At 38.5% G+C, this 17,717-nt stretch overlaps 1 protein-coding gene across 3 annotated transcripts in view; it reads right to left on the reverse strand.

The window, feature by feature from the left end:
• The window catches only part of MSH3 (mutS homolog 3), a 182,661-nt gene that overhangs the window by 14,021 nt on the left and 150,923 nt on the right, over positions 1-17,717 (reverse strand). For all 3 annotated transcript variants that reach the window (XM_027545706.1, XM_027545705.1, XM_027545707.1), the window contains exon 21: positions 2,526-2,712. In XM_027545706.1, coding sequence (XP_027401507.1) covers positions 2,526-2,712 — 187 coding nt within the window. The remainder of the gene's footprint in view (positions 1-2,525; positions 2,713-17,717) is intronic.

Raw genomic sequence — 17,717 nt, forward strand, 5'->3', positions numbered from 1 at the left:
CTTGTGGGGTTACACTTTGAAACAATCTTACCATCTATTGATCATCACTGCCAGAATCAGTCATTATCGTCAGAGTTGATAAACGTCAACTTAAAAAACAGCATTCTCTATTTATTAGCTGGCATTTTGTAATGTAGAGCTTTCCCTTCTTCCCACCCTACCCCCACCATTTTAAAATTTACTTTAGTGTTGTCACTATCAGTACGGACTTGTGAGTTACTTAATTAGCATTGTTTCAAAGCACACGTTCTATGTATTCTAGAAATCCTTGTCTTAGGGGAAGTTAACATCAAATCTTGGTCTAAAAATTAGCAGAAAAGAGTAATCGAATTAAAGAACTCGTTTTGATTCATCTGCCATCCGCCTTATTAAAAGTCAGAACATATGTCTTCTGTCTAAAAACAAGTACAAATAAACTTATTAAGGCAGGGTTTCTTTGACAAGTTGCTCTTAAAATCTGCCCTGAAGCATCTTAGGACCAGCTGGCTCCCTGGAGCCCCTTCCCTTAGCTGAAAGGCATTTCTAGCTGGAAGATCTAAGGGTTTGGGTTACACCACTGCCCTCATCAAGGCCACACTCAGCTTAATGCAGCAACACAGAGCCTCCCCAATTCCTCCTCTCTTCCCCATTCTAGTGATCAATAGACATCATGAAAAATAAATATTTTCAACCATAAAAAGGTTAGAACTCTTGTTCCTGAAGAATCCTCTTCAATGACTTTCCTCCAAGATAAATTTTACCTAAGACTTTCTTCACCAACATTTATAATATCCAAAAACTGCTATAGAAGCAATGAAAACAGAAGTGACAAATTCATTTCTGTCATAATTTGTTCCTGAAGATTCTTAAATAACTCTCTGGAATTTTGACAAACTGCTTCTGGCAGACAGACTCTAACGTGGCCCTAGCGATCTTCACTCCTCGTTGTTCATGCTCTGGAGGACCCTCTTCCCACACTGAAGAGCGCTGGCCCTGTGTACTCAACAACATGATGGCAAAATCAAATGCTCTGTTGCTTCTAACCTTGGCCTCTTGGAATGCCTCCCTCTGGGGGAAGCCAGACGCCCCTCTGTAAGGATGCTCAAGCAGCCCATGGAGAGGCCCACGAGGTAAGGAACTGAGGGCCCTGGCCAATCGCCTCACCAGCTTGCCAGCCATGTGACTGAGCCACACTGTAAGAGGATCCTCCAGCCCTGGCCGACAACCAGACTGCAACCTCAGCAGAGGCCCTGAGCCAAAACCACCCAGCCAAGCTGCTCCCAGTTTCCTCACCTCCAGACACTCCAAGAGATCATGAATGATTATTGTTGTTTTAAGCCACTAAGTTTAGGGGTAATGTGTTATGTGGTCATAGTAACTGATAGACTTCTACAGAGTAGATACAATTAAATTCAAAGTTGACAAGTTCAGCTCTGTCATAATTTGCTCCTGAAGGCTCAAAAAAAAGGAGTATCTTAAATAATTTTTTATTAAGTGAAAAATTCTTTAAATTCTATAGCACATTACAATTTTCAAAAGTTTCACACACATGATTTATAATCCCGTAACATCCCTTTTTCCTCCTAACCTTATAATGCCTCTCCCCGTTCCCTCTCCCACTGGTAACCAACAGTTTGTCCTCTATATCTGCGAGTCTGCTTCTCTTTTGTTATATTCACTAGTGTGCTGTATTTTTTGACTCTACATAAAAAGTGATATCCTACGGTATTTGTCCTTCTCTGACCTATTTCCCTTAGCATAACGCCTATCTACGATGCTTAACATGGCAAAATTTCATTTTTTACAGCTAAGTAGTATTCTTAACTGAATGTTAAAAAAATGTGTTTTGGAGGTAGATATAGGACTTTATTGAATCCATGATATATAGTTCCTATAATGATTAAAGAAAAGTTCCTGAGCTATACCTTTCTGCAAATACAGAATTTCTTTTTTTAAAGAAAATATTTGTCTTAACAAAATATATCATCATTAACTATGTAATGGGGAGAGTCTGATGAAAGTGACAGGGATAGAAAGTTTTACACAAGTAAAATTGTACATTGAGATGCTTAGGAACAAACTCTGAAAAAAAAAAGGACACACACTGAAGGAGGGGGGTTACTAAAACAGAGACTCAAGAAGATCAGCTCAAAGGCCTTATATGGAGATCTTTTAGGATACTGCTGAGAAAAAGTATTTCACAAGGCAAAAATGGTACTATCTCTTATTTGGTTCCTTTCTCAAGAATTGGGTTGAAGGTAGATGGTCTCTGATCTTAATTTAGTTTGTCAAGGATAGTAAGATACAGTTTCTAGGTGGAAATATTGCCAAGGAGGCCTTTCTCCTACTGACCAGGTTTATTCCACTTCAGCTAAATAAAGGAAGACACATTAAAGAACTCAAACATTATTTAGGGCCAATCTACTTGAGTTCCACGTATAGCATCTGAATGATCAATTGCAGGAATAGGATCAACTATAACAAAGATAGTGTTGAATATTTAGAAACTGAGGTCAGGATACAAAAAAGGTACGCAAGATACTTACATCTCTAATGAAATGCTCAAGTGTAGCATAAGCAATGGCGATTCCATCATGGGTGCTCGTCCCCCTTCCCAATTCATCCAAGATAACCAAAGACTGTGGTGTTGCTTTTCTTATTATTTCTGCCGTGTCAGTCAGTTCTTCCATAAATGTACTCTGTCCTTTATATATGTTATCTGCAGCCCCCATCCTATAAACAAAACGACAACATCTTGATTTTCCCTCATTATTAGGATGCCAGACATTATTTTCTGAACAATCATTATAAAAGAGTTCCATGAGTCTATGTACTTTGAGCCAATAACAGCTGAAATTACATTAAGCAAACCAAAAAAATGTTGTATGTAAACTGTGTCTAACATCAAACGGCACTTTATAGAAACATTCTGGAGAGAATCCAATGTATTGGACAGAGCTCTTGAAAAGCAGGGGAACCTCTGACTAGGCCATTTTCTGACTAGTCATTTCAAACAGAAGTTTTGGTATTTACAGGGCAAAATAATACTTGTCTGTGTTGCTGTGTTTAAAATCCATGAGTAATAGTATACTGTACAGTCAAAGGCTTTTTCCAGTGTTTCCTTAAGATTCCACACTGATATTACAAATTAAAGGACCACATTGAATAAGATAAAACTATTTTTTATTCAAACTAAAAGTATAAAAGTTTAATAGCCTAAGATACCTAATACAGGTTTCTAAAGTGGACTTCATGGAATAGAAGTGCTTTAGAGATGTCAAGAAACAGGTTCAAAAGATTTAAGAGTTCTTTCCTATAAGACTTCTCAGAGCCTTTAATATTCTACTACACATTATGCATTTCTTACAGCATATCTAGCACACAGCATTTCAAACTCATTTAACCACAGGCCCTTGAAACTTCCCCTGGAGTTTCAAGGTCTACAATAATGGTCTGACAATAATGGTCTATAGAACACATTTCGGAAAATGCACAAAAGAAACTGGGGTGCGGGGATGAAATTAGGTATATGCACTCCAGGCAACTCAGTCAGCGGCAAAACCTAGAATTGACTCTGACCCACTAGCCAGCTTTGTAAATGCTGTAACTATTAATATTTTCTCAGCAAAATACCTTCAGCAATTTAGCTTTTATACAACAGTTCACATGTGACCCACGGGAGGATAATATATCTCTTATTTCTGGAGGAACTCATGGTGAAACCGAGCCTTCATCAATCTGTGACTGGAACCCTGCAGTGGGCAGGAGACAGAGTGTAATTCGCCCCCATGCAAGACTGGTGGAGCCTTAGAACTGATCTAGTGGCATTTAGAAACTATAATTAATTACATCTCTGATGGAGGTGATAGGGGTTTACTCAAAGTGCTGCTGATTTTATCTATTTTCAAATCGGCAACCACAAAACATAATTTCTGAAATGTTGCTAACTTAGGAGCATTCTCGTTACTTTATCAGAGTTCAAATTCTGTTATTTACCTCAATTTCAAAGTTCACTTTACCAATACATTCCCTACCACAAAGCAAGAAGATTAAACTTCCCTATCTCTGCAACCACACTGAATTCTTCAGAATATTAATGTTTGATCCTCACTTAACGATATTTTATTTTATTCCTGATTGTGAACTGATGACACGAACATATCTTTGGCTGATAGGTGGGTGGCTTTATATATTGATCTGTGTGTGCGTGCTCAGTCATGTCCAACTCTTTGCAACCCCATGAACTGTAGCCTTCCAGGCCTCTCTGTCCATGGAACTTTCCAGGCAAAAATACTAGAGCAGCTTGCCACTTCCTATTCCAAAGGATCTTCCTGACCCAGGGATGGAACCTGCGTCTCTTGCATCCTGCATTGGCAGGTGGATTCTTTACCACTAGCGCCACCTGGGAAGCCCGCATGGCATCAAAACGCGTGAAACCAAATCCCATGGTATCAGCATGTCTCACAGTATTACAGGGTTTCTGTCCTTAAGAAGGTTGGGCCAGGTTTGGGTGGATCTTGGATGTATTTTTATTAAACAATGATCTCGACTCTATAAGACCAGTGGTTTTCAAATATCTTTTTACCTGTTAAATCCTTTGTTCACATGAAATCTTATAAAGAAACTCACTCTGCAGACGAGACAAAAGGAACACTGATGTGGCCAAGAGCCCAACACTATGAGGCTCACCTTCCCACCTAGAGGGGGCTCTGTGGAATATTAACACCCTGTAGAACAGTCTGAAGGCCACTGCATTATTAGCAGCCAACGCATTTTCTTTCACAATTCCATTTTTCCATAGCACCTGATGATAAAGTAGCAATGCTGCTCAGCAGACAATGAAGAAATGCTGGCAATTAAACAGTCACTGGGGTCACTGGGGAAGTATGTGTTTGTCACTGTGGCAACTTGTTCATTGATAAAAATATTTTCTGTTAACTTCTCCTAAGAAATTTAAGAGATTCTTCTTAAGAAATTAATTTTTCCCATAAACTTCAGCAATATAATAACTTTGTAAGATTCTGATGGACAAAGAATTTTATCACTAAACACATTTTCCTTTTAGTCCTGGTTACTAGGAAACAATTGAATAACATCTTAAAATAATAGCAAACAGCAACTGTGACTTCATCTAATGTTTCTATGCTAATTTCTCCTTGACCTTTGAATACCATTTTACTTTCTTATTATCCTGCTCTGTTGTATATATCCCAGTAAACTGCCTAAAATAACTTAAAAACAAGGCAAGGTTTAGCATCCTTAACAAAAAGTCTCTAATTTTCTATCACTCCAACAAGCATTTACAAGACATACTACAAGACAATGATCCTGAATTTTTTCAAATGTTAAAATATATTAGAGATTTAAGGAATTTCAGAACATATGTCATTGTTATCATTCTGCCTGTATTTGTATTCATATGCAGTGAAAAATGGGAAACGCACTCTTTAGGTTTCATCTCAGAGTTTGCTCTGAGTAGACAGGTTACAGATATGTGATTAAGAAAAAAAAAAATCACTCTGATATTTTTAGGAGTGGAGGCTCACTAATCTTTCTAATCCCCTACCCACTCCTCGTCTATAACCCTTATATAGGTCAACAAAGCTTAATAAAGCATTAATGGAGAAAAGAAATTACTACTTTTTTGAATCAGTTTCTAAAGTCAAGAACACTTTCATGAAAATTTGAACAAGGGTTTGTTTTTATGAAGTCTTGATATTTTGAAATAACATTCTAGATGTTTCTAAATTATAGCAAATGGGTGGGCCTCTGTCCATTCAAAACACAATCTCTGGGCCTTGTGAAAGGAAAATGCTAGCATGAGAGAAATACTGCAATTAACAGGGGGGAAAAAGATTCTTTATATTGAAAGAAAGTAACTGGAGCTTAAATATCAAAATTGCTAAATAGAGGCAAAGATTATTTGTATGCATCGGTATTTTTTGACATAATAAAAGTATATATTATTTTATATATATATATATATATATATATATATATATATATATATATATACATACACACATACATACATACATGGCTTCCCAGGTAGCTCAGTGTAAAGAATTCGCCTGCCAATGCAGCAGACTCAGGTTTGATCCCTAGGCTGGGAAAATTCTCTGGAGAAGGAAACGACAACCCACTCCTTGCCCAAGAAATCCCATGGACAGAGGCACCTGATGGGCTACAGTCCATGGGGTCACAAAAGAGCTGGACACGACTCAGCAACTAAATAACAACAACAGCATGCACACACACACACACAACTAAACTTTACCATTTTAACATTTTTAGGTGCATAATTCAGTGTATTAAGCACATTCACGACGCTGTACAGTCATCACTACTATCCATCAGCAGAACTTTTTCATGATCTCAAAATAACTCTTTAAAAACTAACTTCCCAATCTCCCCTTCCCTCAGCGCTTGTCTCTACAAATTTACCTCTTCTAGTTTCTCAGATAAGTGAAAGCACACTCTATTTGCACTCTGTTTTGTACAGAAGGCCTTTTATATTAGCTCATTTTGCCTTCTTTTTGAAACTGAAGATGTTCTACTCACTTCACTTTGCTAAAAACTTTGCAGAATTTTGTGCAGTATTGGTATCTTCGCTTGGGTTTGTTTGTTTGTTTTTGCATATTATATAAATTTTACAAAAGGAAAATAATCTCCTGAATAGCAAAATACTCTAATTTTTAAGAAGGGTGGTCTAAGGGAAAAAAAGTTGAAGTCTAAGAAGAGAAAAAGCTGAAAATGGTTACCAAATATTGAAAACTGTTTATACACCATGGCATTTAAAAGGCATACAGAAATGTGAAGTAGTAGATTTGTATCACATTTAAGTAAACATAAACATTAACCCAGCAATGGAATGAAATCACAAATAACTTACCACTATACACGTGCACTTTTTAAAAGTCTGGAAGGTCATATACCTAAAGAACAATGGTTTTCAGGTCATGGAATTACAGGTGATCTAAATTTTTTTCCTTTTTGAGCTTTTCTATAGCTTTAAATTTGCAATGAACAAGCTTTACAGTGTCATCAGAAAAACACATGTTAATTTAAAAAAATCACAATACATTAAAATACTTTGTACTCTACTGATACATTTAAAACACTTTATATTCTACTGTATCATTACTTTAAGACAAGGCAAAATGATTGTAATTACCAAGAAAAATAACCAGCTTTCTTCTACCAATATCAAAAATACCTTATTAGCAGCAACGAGATTATTATAATAGAAAAGAAAAAGGTTTATTTCTCTAGTTTACCTGTTTCTACTAACAGCTGCAATCAGATCACACTATGGTATTTAAAGTCAATTTATAACAACTATGACAGTGAACTGCGAACATAACCAAGCAAAAAACCACTACAGCAATCTTTCTGGGTCGCTGGAAACATGCTGAGAATCAAGGCAGCAATCCAGGAATGCCAGACTGTTATGGGCTCACATGAAACCACAACCACTAGAACCACCTACAGAGTACACGCAGGCCACGCAAGAAGGACAAGGTGCTCTCCTAGCAAAAGAAACTCACAGTGTGCCGGGTGGGCAAACCATTTCTCAAAACATCTACTAGTCTACTCAGGGGGATGGTCCCAAGAAATTCAAAGGAAAATAATTAACTATTTCTTAACTATTTTCTGTGAAAAAAAACACAAACAATTAAAGCCATCAAAGGAAGGATAAGATTAATCAGTCATGAGGGCAAAAACTAACCTTATTAATTAATAAGTATTAGTTAATAAGAGGGAAATCCGACACAATCAAAGGAGGCATTGTTATAACTGTATGAGCTTGAGCAAATCACAATCTGTTTTCCCTTGTGTAAAACGTCCAGCATGGAGACTGAATAATAGCTCCTAAACCTAGATATGTTTCTGAGTCACTTGCAGAGGTTCTTTTTTAAAGAACATTTTAGTTAAAAAAAAATGTAAGTATAGAGGGCTTCCCCAATGGCTCAGTGGTAAAGAATCCACCTGCAATGCAGGTGACACGGAGATGGGGGTTCAATCCCTGAGTTGGGAAGATCCCCTGGAGGGGGAAACGGCAGTATTTTGCAGCACTCTTGCCTGGAAAATCCCACGGACAGAGGAGTCTGGTGGACTACAGTCCATGGGGTCACAAAAGACACAACTGAGCAACTAAACAACAATAAATAGTTGATTTACAATATTGTGTTAGTTTCAGGTGTACAGCACAATGATTCAGATACATGTGTGTTTGTGTGTATTCTTTTTCAGATTCTTTCCACTTACAGGTTATCACAGAATATTTTTTAGAATTTCTGTACTATACAGTCAGAGAAGGTGATGGCACCCCACTCCAGTACTCTTGCCTGGAAAATCCCATGGCTGGAAGAGCCTGGTAGGCTGCAGTCCATGCGCTCACTAAGAGTCGGACACGACTGAGTGACTTCACTTTCACTTTTCATGCACTGAAGAAGGAAATAGCAACCCACTCCAGTGTTCTTGCCTGGAGAATCCCAGCGACGGGGGAGCCTGGTGGGCTGCCATCTATGGGGTCAACAAGAGTCAGACACGACTGAAGCGACTTAGCAGCAGCAGCAGCAGTACTATACCGTAGGTCCTTGCTGGTTATCTATTTTATATACAGTGGTGTGTAAATGTTAATCCCAACCTCCAAATTTATCCCCTCTTCCCTTCCATTTTGGTAACCATAAGTTTGCTTTTTATGTCTGCAGGTCTGTTTCTGTTTTGTAAACAGGTTCAACTGTATTTTTTTTTTAGATTCCACATGAGATCCAACTAGTCCATTCTGAAGGAGATCAGCCCTGGGATTTCTTTGGAAGGAATGATGCTAAAGCTGAAACTCCAGTACTTTGGCCACCTGATGCGAAGAGCTGACTCATTGGAAAAGACTCTGATGCTGGGAGGGATTGGGGGCAGGAGGAGAAGGGGACGATAGAGGATGAGATGGCTGGATGGCATCACTGACTCGATGGACGTGAGTCTCAGTGAACTCCGGGAGTTGGTGATGGACAGGGAGGCCTGGAGTGCTGCGATTCATGGGCTCGCAAAGAGTCGGACACGACTGAGCGACTGATCTGATAAACAATATCATATGATATTCTTCTCTCTCTGTCTGGCTTACTTCACTGAGCGTGATAATCTCTAGGTCCATTCCTGTTGCTGCAAATGACAATATGTCATTCTTTTCTATGGCTGAGTAATATTCCATTGTGCACATACATCTTTATCCAGTCATCTGTCAATGGACATTTAGGTTGCTTCCATGTCTTGGCTATGTAAATAGTGCTGCTATGAACACTGGGTGCATGTATCTTTGCAAATTATACCTTTGTCCAGATATACACTCAGGAGGGGGATTGTTGGATCATATGGCAACTCTATTTTTTAGTTTTTTAAAGAACTCCATATTGTTCTCCATACTGGCAGTGCCAATTTACATTCCCACCAACAGTGTAGGGGGGCTCCTTTATTTCCAACACCCTCTTCAGCATTTATTATTAGTAGACTTTTTGATGATGGCCCTTCTGCCTGGAGTGAGGTGATACCTCATTGTAGTTTTGATCTGCATTTCTCTAATAATTAGCAAGACTGAGAACTTTTTCATGTGCCTATTGGCCATCTCTATGTTTTCTTTGGAGAAATGTCTATAGATTCAATGTAATCCCTATCAAACTACCAATTGCATTTTTCACAGAACTGGAACAAAATTTTTTTTAAGTTTCATAGAAATACTAAAGATCCCAAATAGCCAAAGCCATCCTGAGAAAGAAAAACAGAGCTGGAAGAATCAGGCTACCTGGCTTTAAATTATAGTACAAAGCTATAGTAATAAAAATAGTATGGTACTGGCACCAAAAACACATACATAATCAGTGGAACACAGTAGGAAGCTCAGAAATAAACCCATGCACCTACTATGGTCAATTAATCTATGAAAAAGGAAGCAAGAATACACAATGGAGAAAAGACAGTCTCTAGTCTCTTCAATAAGTTGTGCTGGGAAATTGGACCATTATATTGAAAAGAATTGAAAAGATTGAAATTGGAATGCTTTCTAATACCATATCAGTCGTGTCCAACTCTTTGGGACCCCATGGACTGTAGCCTACCAGGCTCCTCCGTCTATGGGATTTTCTAGGCAAGAATACTGGAGTGGGTTGCCATTTCCTTCTCCAGGGGATCTTCCCGACCCAGGGATCGAACCCAGGTCTCGCTTTACTGTCTGAGCCACCAGGGAAGTCCAATACCATATACAAAATAAACTCAAAATGGTTAAAGACCTAAAGGCAGAACCAAATACTACAAAACTCCTAGAGGGAAACATAGGCAGACACTCTTTGACATAAACTGCAGCAATATCTTTTTAGATACATCTCTTAGAGTAACAAAAATAAAAGCAAAAATAAACAAATGGGACCTAAAAACTTAAAAGCTTTTGCACAACAAAGGAAACTGTAACCCAAATGAAAAGACAGCCTACAGAATACAAGAAAATATTTGCACATGATGTGATTGACAAGGGATTAATTTACAAAACATACAAAGAGCTCATATAGCGCAGTTAAAAAAAAAAAAAAGTACATAATTAAAGAAGGAGAAGACCTAAGCAGGGGTTCTTAATTACAGAGTCCCAAAACCTCCTTCATCATACTGGTAACACTTGAATCTCCAGGGAATCTACATTTCAGGGACATGCCTGGAATCTACACTTAAAATTAAACCAAATCAAACCCTCAGGTGACTCTGAAGCATTAAATTCATACAACCACTTCCCATCAAAAAGATGAAGTGAGATATCTCCTGTTTGGCAGACAAAGCTATAGGAGCTAAATAAACCAGAGAGACACTCATAAGGTAACATTTCTGATGCCAATAAAATTCTCAACAGCCCACTCATTTAGTAAAATATAATGTGGTTTTTAGTGCTAGTATTTACTACCAACTAGACAAACACATACTGACTCAAGATGTTTTCTTTCTATTCAACCAGGATATATATTTTTTTAATAAAGTATAAATACTCCACAGTAGGTACTCAATCAATATGTCCTGAATTAAACTAAATTGGGCAAACAGACCAGTTATCATCCACACAGCCAAAAGCAAACATTTAAGATAATTTAATTTAAGTATCTGAAGACCTATTACCTTCAAATTCTCTCTCAAAATAAACACACTGGAGCCATTCTGGTTACACAGCATTGCTGAAGCTGGGGGCCATAAGAAAGAGTTTACGTGGGGAGCGTGGCATGAAAATTACTAATTAATGTAAATACTCCTTTCTACCAACATTTAACTGACATAAATAGACATAAATTATGCTGAGAGAAGCCAATTGTTTTATTTTAAAACTAGACAATAAGTCATCGCTTTTCTAAAACTTAACTACTGAGTCTAAAGCACTGAATAAGGTTTAAGTTTGCATTTATCAGGATAACAAAAAATAGATCTTAATTCAGTGATGCACTCAAAGATGTTAATGATCTTTGGAAATAAATGTCTAGAAATATTTCACTGATGAGTATATATATCACAATACACTGATATAAATATACCAATTATGGCCAAATGAATATGTTTGAGAAAATTCTATTTTTAAAAAATGCTTCTTATTCAGAGAAAGGTTCAACATTCAACATTCATATGAGGTTACAACATTCATCCCAAAGCCTCTTGTTTATAGCTTTTCATCTGTTTATTTAGTCTCCTTATAAAACAGCACATAGTAGGTACTCAATAAATATTTAAGCAAAACATGAATTTAGTCCTAGTGTTGTAAATATCCAATTAATAATGCAAAAATAACCAATTTAAAGATACAGCCTGGAGCCACATGTTATGCATATATGTTAGATTTTATTATTTTTTCCACTGAGCAAAAAAAAGATTTGAAGTGATTTTGAATAATAATATATTTATAACAGAAGAGTTACAATGAATAGGAAAGTAATATTACAAGCCATACAGCAGATTTTCAAATTTGAACAGCAAATATAGCATGAGCTTTTAAAATGCTAAATTTAGGGTCTCAGGCCAAAGATTCCAATATAATAGGTCTGTGACAGGCCTTATTAGAAAATATCATTTTTAATAAGAATCTCTGATTCTGAAACAGCTGTTCTCAGAATCATGCTATAGAAGTACTCATGGGAGAAATAGTCCCATATAAAAAGAGAAGGGGAAAAACAAACCCCGAATTTGTTTCCACATTTCTGCCTTGAATTTAGCTCTTGCCTTCCTGGCAATCAACACAAAAAGTAATTAAAGAGGAAGCAGCCATTCGCTGAAAACAAGAGGCCTGGTGGTTTGTTAGGGAAGGTTAATAAATTGCTTCAAATCTCTTTGTAAACAGGCAGTGTATGCACATGAAGGAAAAAAATTTCCTTAGCATTAATAAAAAGTGATTTATCAGATGGTACTTTATGTAAAACACATTAAGTAACAGGAATGAAAATGTCTTTAAGAGCAATTTTAGAGAATATAGAGAAACATCATCAAATGGGTATTCTTATTCTAATTCATTTTAAAGCATCAGGAAAAATTTTACGCACTGCTGATGGGATTCTAAACTGGTCCAGCCTCCTTGAAGACCAAGACAGGTGCACTTTCCTTATACTCTACCATCCCACTCCCAGATGAAGTCTAGAATCAGCAAACTCACTTGTGTACTACATGTGTGTAAGACAAGTATCAGCACTTTTGAGATTTGCAACCAATTTGGATATTAGATATTAATAAAGAAAAATGGATAAACTATGGTACATGCATACAATGGACTACCACAATTAGAGAAAAATGAGTGAACTAGAATTATATGAATCCACAACAATAAAGTTCATAAATAAAACACTGAGCGGGGGAAAGCCACTTATAGACGTTTAAAAACATGCCAAATAATTCTGTGTATTGTTTCAAAACATACCTATATTGTAAAAATACAGAGAAATTCGTGGAGTAAAAACCAGAGTCAAAAAGGACGGTTACTCTGGAGGGACTGGAGAGGAAGGAACCTGGGAGGACTATGGGCTCAGCTGTATTGGTGATGCTCTGTTTCTTTAGGAGGGTGCAAATTACATAGGCGATTGCAGTATGTCTGAATAATTTCATGATAAACAAATGAAAAATGTGAGGGCATAATGTTAAACCATACCCTAGTAAAAGTTTAAAATCCTAGGGGCTAGTGCACTGGGACGACCCAGAGGGATGGTATGGGGAGGGAGGAGGGAGGAGGGTTCAGGATGGGGAGCACATGTATACCTGTGATGGATTCATTTTGATATTTGGCAAAACTAATACAATTATGTAAAGTTTAAAAATAAAATAAAATTAAAAAAAAAAAAACCCAAAAAATAAAATAAAATAAAATCCTAGGGATACAACTGAATGTGGTCCACACAGACTCCTTTCCAACGGTAACAAGAACAGAAGGTGAGGACAAAGAATGGATAGGGAACAGGGTCCTTTCTACTAGAGCAGTGCAGTGCATCCCAGATGGAGCTTTCAGAGGCTGAAGAGTTCAGGGAACCTCTGCACGGCAAATATACAGCAGCCAATAACAGTGTGATTCTAATCCATATGAATTGATAGGCAACTCAAAGTGAAGTGAAGTGAAGTCGCTCAGTTGTGTCCGACTCTTTGCGACCCCGTGGACTATAGCCCGCCAGGCTCCTCTGTCCATGGGATTCTCCAGGCAAGAATACTGGAGTGGGTTGCTATGCCCTTCTCCAGGGGATCTTCCCGACCCAGGGATCGAACCCGAGTCTCCCACATTGGAGGTGGATGCTTTAACCTCTGAGCCCCACAAATTAGGAAATAAAAGCAAGCTACATAAACAATAATACTTAGTATTAATATAATTGGGTTTTCCTGGTAGCTCAGATGGTAAAGAATCCACCTACAATGCGGGAGACCTGGGTTCGATTCCTGGGTTGGGAAGATCCCCTGGAAAAGGCGATGGCTACCCACTCCAGTATTCTTGCCTGGAGAATTCCATGGACAGAGGGGCCTGGCAGGTTATAGTCCATGGGGTTGCAAATAATCGGACACAACTGAATGACTAACACTAACATTTTAAAAAGAGAAGATTTATGTATACTTGTAAATTTGCAGAAAGTTGTATGCTGCTAAGTCACTTCAGTTGTGTCCGACTCTGTGCAACCCCATGGACGGCAGCCCACCAGGCTCTCCCATTCCTGGGATTCTCCAGGCAAGAACACTGGAGTGGGTTGCCATTTCCTTCTCCAATGCATGAAAGTGAAAAGTGAAAGTGAAGTCGCTCAGTTGTGTCTGACTCTTAGAGACCCCATGGACTGCAGCCTACCAGGCTCCTCCATCCATGGGATTTTCGAGGCAAGAGTACTGGAGTGAGGTGCCATTGCCTTCTCTGAGAAAGTTGTATAAAGAACCATAAATAGATGCTGGCCTGAGAAGAAGGTAAACATTTCACTTTATACCCCATTACATCGCAAACAGTTTTCGTAAGAAGTTTCTATTACTTTATAATTAATCAACAGAACTCTCCAGCAAGGGCTTGGGGAAATGTGTCTCAATCTTGGCCACCTTCAAAACCATCTGGATACATGAAAAATTCAACTTCCAGACCCCACCCCAAATTAGAACCCCTGAGATTAGGGTTCAGTACCAACATTATTTTAAAAGCTCCATTACAAAGAATCCAATGTACACAAAGGGAGATGTTAAAAATGCAAATGGCAATGTTTCTGTTATGAAAAGCAAAAACACCAGGTATACTGATCTCACAGAAAGCCATCAATTCCTAGTAGGAAGAACTAGGGCTACTTAGAGGTTCGGTTGAAACTTTGGAAACAAGATCTGATGTGTTGTTGGGAAGCTTTAAAGCTTCGAACCCCAAATTCCATGCAACTGAGTTAGGAAGAGAAATTTACCCTAGGAAAAAAGTATTCCCAGACAACAACCAAATACACATTTCAGTAGACTCCTAGGAAACATCTCATTTTGACTGATACTACCCTTAACTGGGGGGTTGGGGAGGTATTTACTTAATTACATGTTTATTTCAGAATTTAAAATATATTCATAAACCAAAGGAAAAAAGTCACCATAATGCCATATCCTTCACAATGATTTTGGAATAGAGCCTTCTATCTAGATGGTTTGCACTGCATATATTTACATATATAATTTCTCATACAAAAGTGGAATCATACCGAACGCCAGGCTCTGTAACCAGCTCTTTTTCATGTATTTTAACAAAAATATTCTTTTATGTAATACTACCTCTGGATGGGTTGACCAAGACCAGGTAACTATAAAATGTATCTTCAAGTAGCTGAATAAACTACTGTGTTTAAAGGAGTTAACTCAGAATGAACACTACTATACTGGGCTTCCCAGGCGGTGCTAGTGGTAAAGAACCTGCCTGCCAATGCAGGAAACACAAGAGCCATGGGTTTGATCTCTGGGTCGGGATGATCCCCAGGAGGAGGGCATGGCAGTCCACTCCAGTATTCTTGCCTACAGAATCCCATGAACAGAGAGCCTGGGTGGGTACAGTCCATAGCATCACAAAGAATCAGACACGACTGAAGCAACTTTGCTGTTGTATACTGAAAAAACAAATTTAGTGTTGGCAAGGTTTACAGCTCAGGTGTTGTCTTATGCAGTGACTGGTCACTACTCTGGTTCCTTAAGGCGGCCCCTGGTTCCTGAGCTCCAGGCACGCCTTCATGCCATCAGTGTGAAAGAAGCAGCTCACATCTCATGTGAACACCCACCGTGTCAGCTACATCCTGAGTAACAAGAGGAAGGGCTCTACCACCGCTCCATTCTGTGGGGCTGGAGCCTCAGGGTCGACGATTCTTATCTGTCTTACATCCTGAGAGTTCCAAAAGAGTAAGTGCCAGGGGGGTTATATTTGGTTAATGTCTTTCAAGGATAACAACTAAGACCAAAAATTCATAGTGGTTTCACATCCTTTAAAAAATATTCTCAAAGCCTGTAAAGCTGATACTATCAAACCTTTGTTCTATAGGTGTCAGACCTGAAGCTGTTAGAAAGGGAGCGCTACACTAACATACAGACGAAGCCAGACTCTACAGCCCAAAATACTAGTGACACAGACTCCGGCAGGAACAAAACTCAATTTACTGAGCACCTATTACACGCCAGGTGCTTCATACACTTAATTTTTATTTCTCACAATAATCTGTGATTTAAGCAGTATTGTAGGAGACAGGAAGAATAAAAGAAAAGCAGGCCCTGGGAAGTGCCGCAAAAGAAACTAAAGAGCCTCTTGATGAAGGTGAAAGAGGACAGTGAAAAAGTTGGCTTAAAGCTCAACATTCAGAAAACGAAGATCATGGCATCTGGTCCTATCACTTCATGGCAGATAGATGGGGAAACAGTGGAAACAGTGGCTGACTTTATTTTTCTGGGCTCCAAAATCACTGCAGATGGTGACTGCAGCCATGAAATTAAAAGATGCTTACTCCTTGGAAGGAAAGTTATGACCAACCTAGATAGCGTATTAAGAAGCAGAGACATTACTTTGTCAATAAAGGTCCATCTAGTCAAGGCTATGGTTTTTCCAGTGGTCATGTATGGATGTGAGAGTTGGACTATAAAGAAAGCTGAGAGGAGAAGAATTGATGCTTTTGAACTGTGATGTTGGAGAAGACTCTTAAGATACCCTTGGACTGCAAGGAGATTTAACCAGTCCATCCTAAAAGAGATCAGTCCTGGGTGTTCATTGGAAGGACTGATGTTGAGGCTTAAACTCCAATACTTTGGCCACCTAATGCGAAGAGCTGACTTATTGGAAAAGACCCTGATGCTGGGAGGGATTGGGGGCAGGAGGAGAAGGGGATGACAGAGGATGAGATGGTTGGATGGCATCATCGACTCAATGAACATGGATTTGGGTGGACTCCAGGAGTTGGTGATGGACAGGGAGGCCTGGCATGCTGCAGTCCATGGGGTCACAAAGAGTCGGACACGACTGAGCGACTGAACTGAACTGAATTATTGATAAACTGGATGCTATAAGGCATGAGACTCTTGGAACAAGTCCAGAGGGAACAGTTCATAATCTTGAAAACAAGATATGATCCTGAGGTCGGAAAACCAACCCGAGACTGTTTCTCAACTGGTGTCTCAGAGTCACATCTTTTACGTATCTGGTGGAAACTCTATAGATAAGAATATTAGTCTTAGTTACTGATTTGTTATTGATTACTGTTTCCTAATTACTCAATGGTTAATGATCATTTTGTTCTTTGGCCCTGAAGGCCACATGAGTTATAGTTTAATACCCCACATATTCTTTCATTCATGGCTGAAAGTACAATAAAGCCGGCTTGGATTCAGTTTCGGCGCCTTCACCTTGGAGCGGTGTTGGTTCCCTGATCCTCGCCTTTTTCTGAATTCTTGGTCTCATTTCTCATTCTCTCGCTGTATAGCTCTTTCGGAAACCTTGCTTGTCGAGCTAGTCTCGACACAGTATAATCTCCATTTTTATAGGTGATAAAATTGAAACACTGAAAAGTCAAGTAATTTAGTAAAGGTCACATGGTTGTTAAGTGGAAAAGTGGGATTTGTAATCAATTATAACACATCTTTTTTTTTTTTTTTCCTTTAAATAAAAGGACATCATACTGCTTTCAAGGCCCTAGGTGAAGTAACTAGTGAATGGTCAGGAAATTGGTGAATTTGTATGGAAACCTACATTTTCTGGCTCTAAAGCTTCCATCCTTTCC

The sequence above is a fragment of the Bos indicus x Bos taurus genome, chromosome 7 (assembly GCF_003369695.1).
Source record: "Bos indicus x Bos taurus breed Angus x Brahman F1 hybrid chromosome 7, Bos_hybrid_MaternalHap_v2.0, whole genome shotgun sequence".
NCBI lineage: Eukaryota > Metazoa > Chordata > Mammalia > Artiodactyla > Bovidae > Bos > Bos indicus x Bos taurus.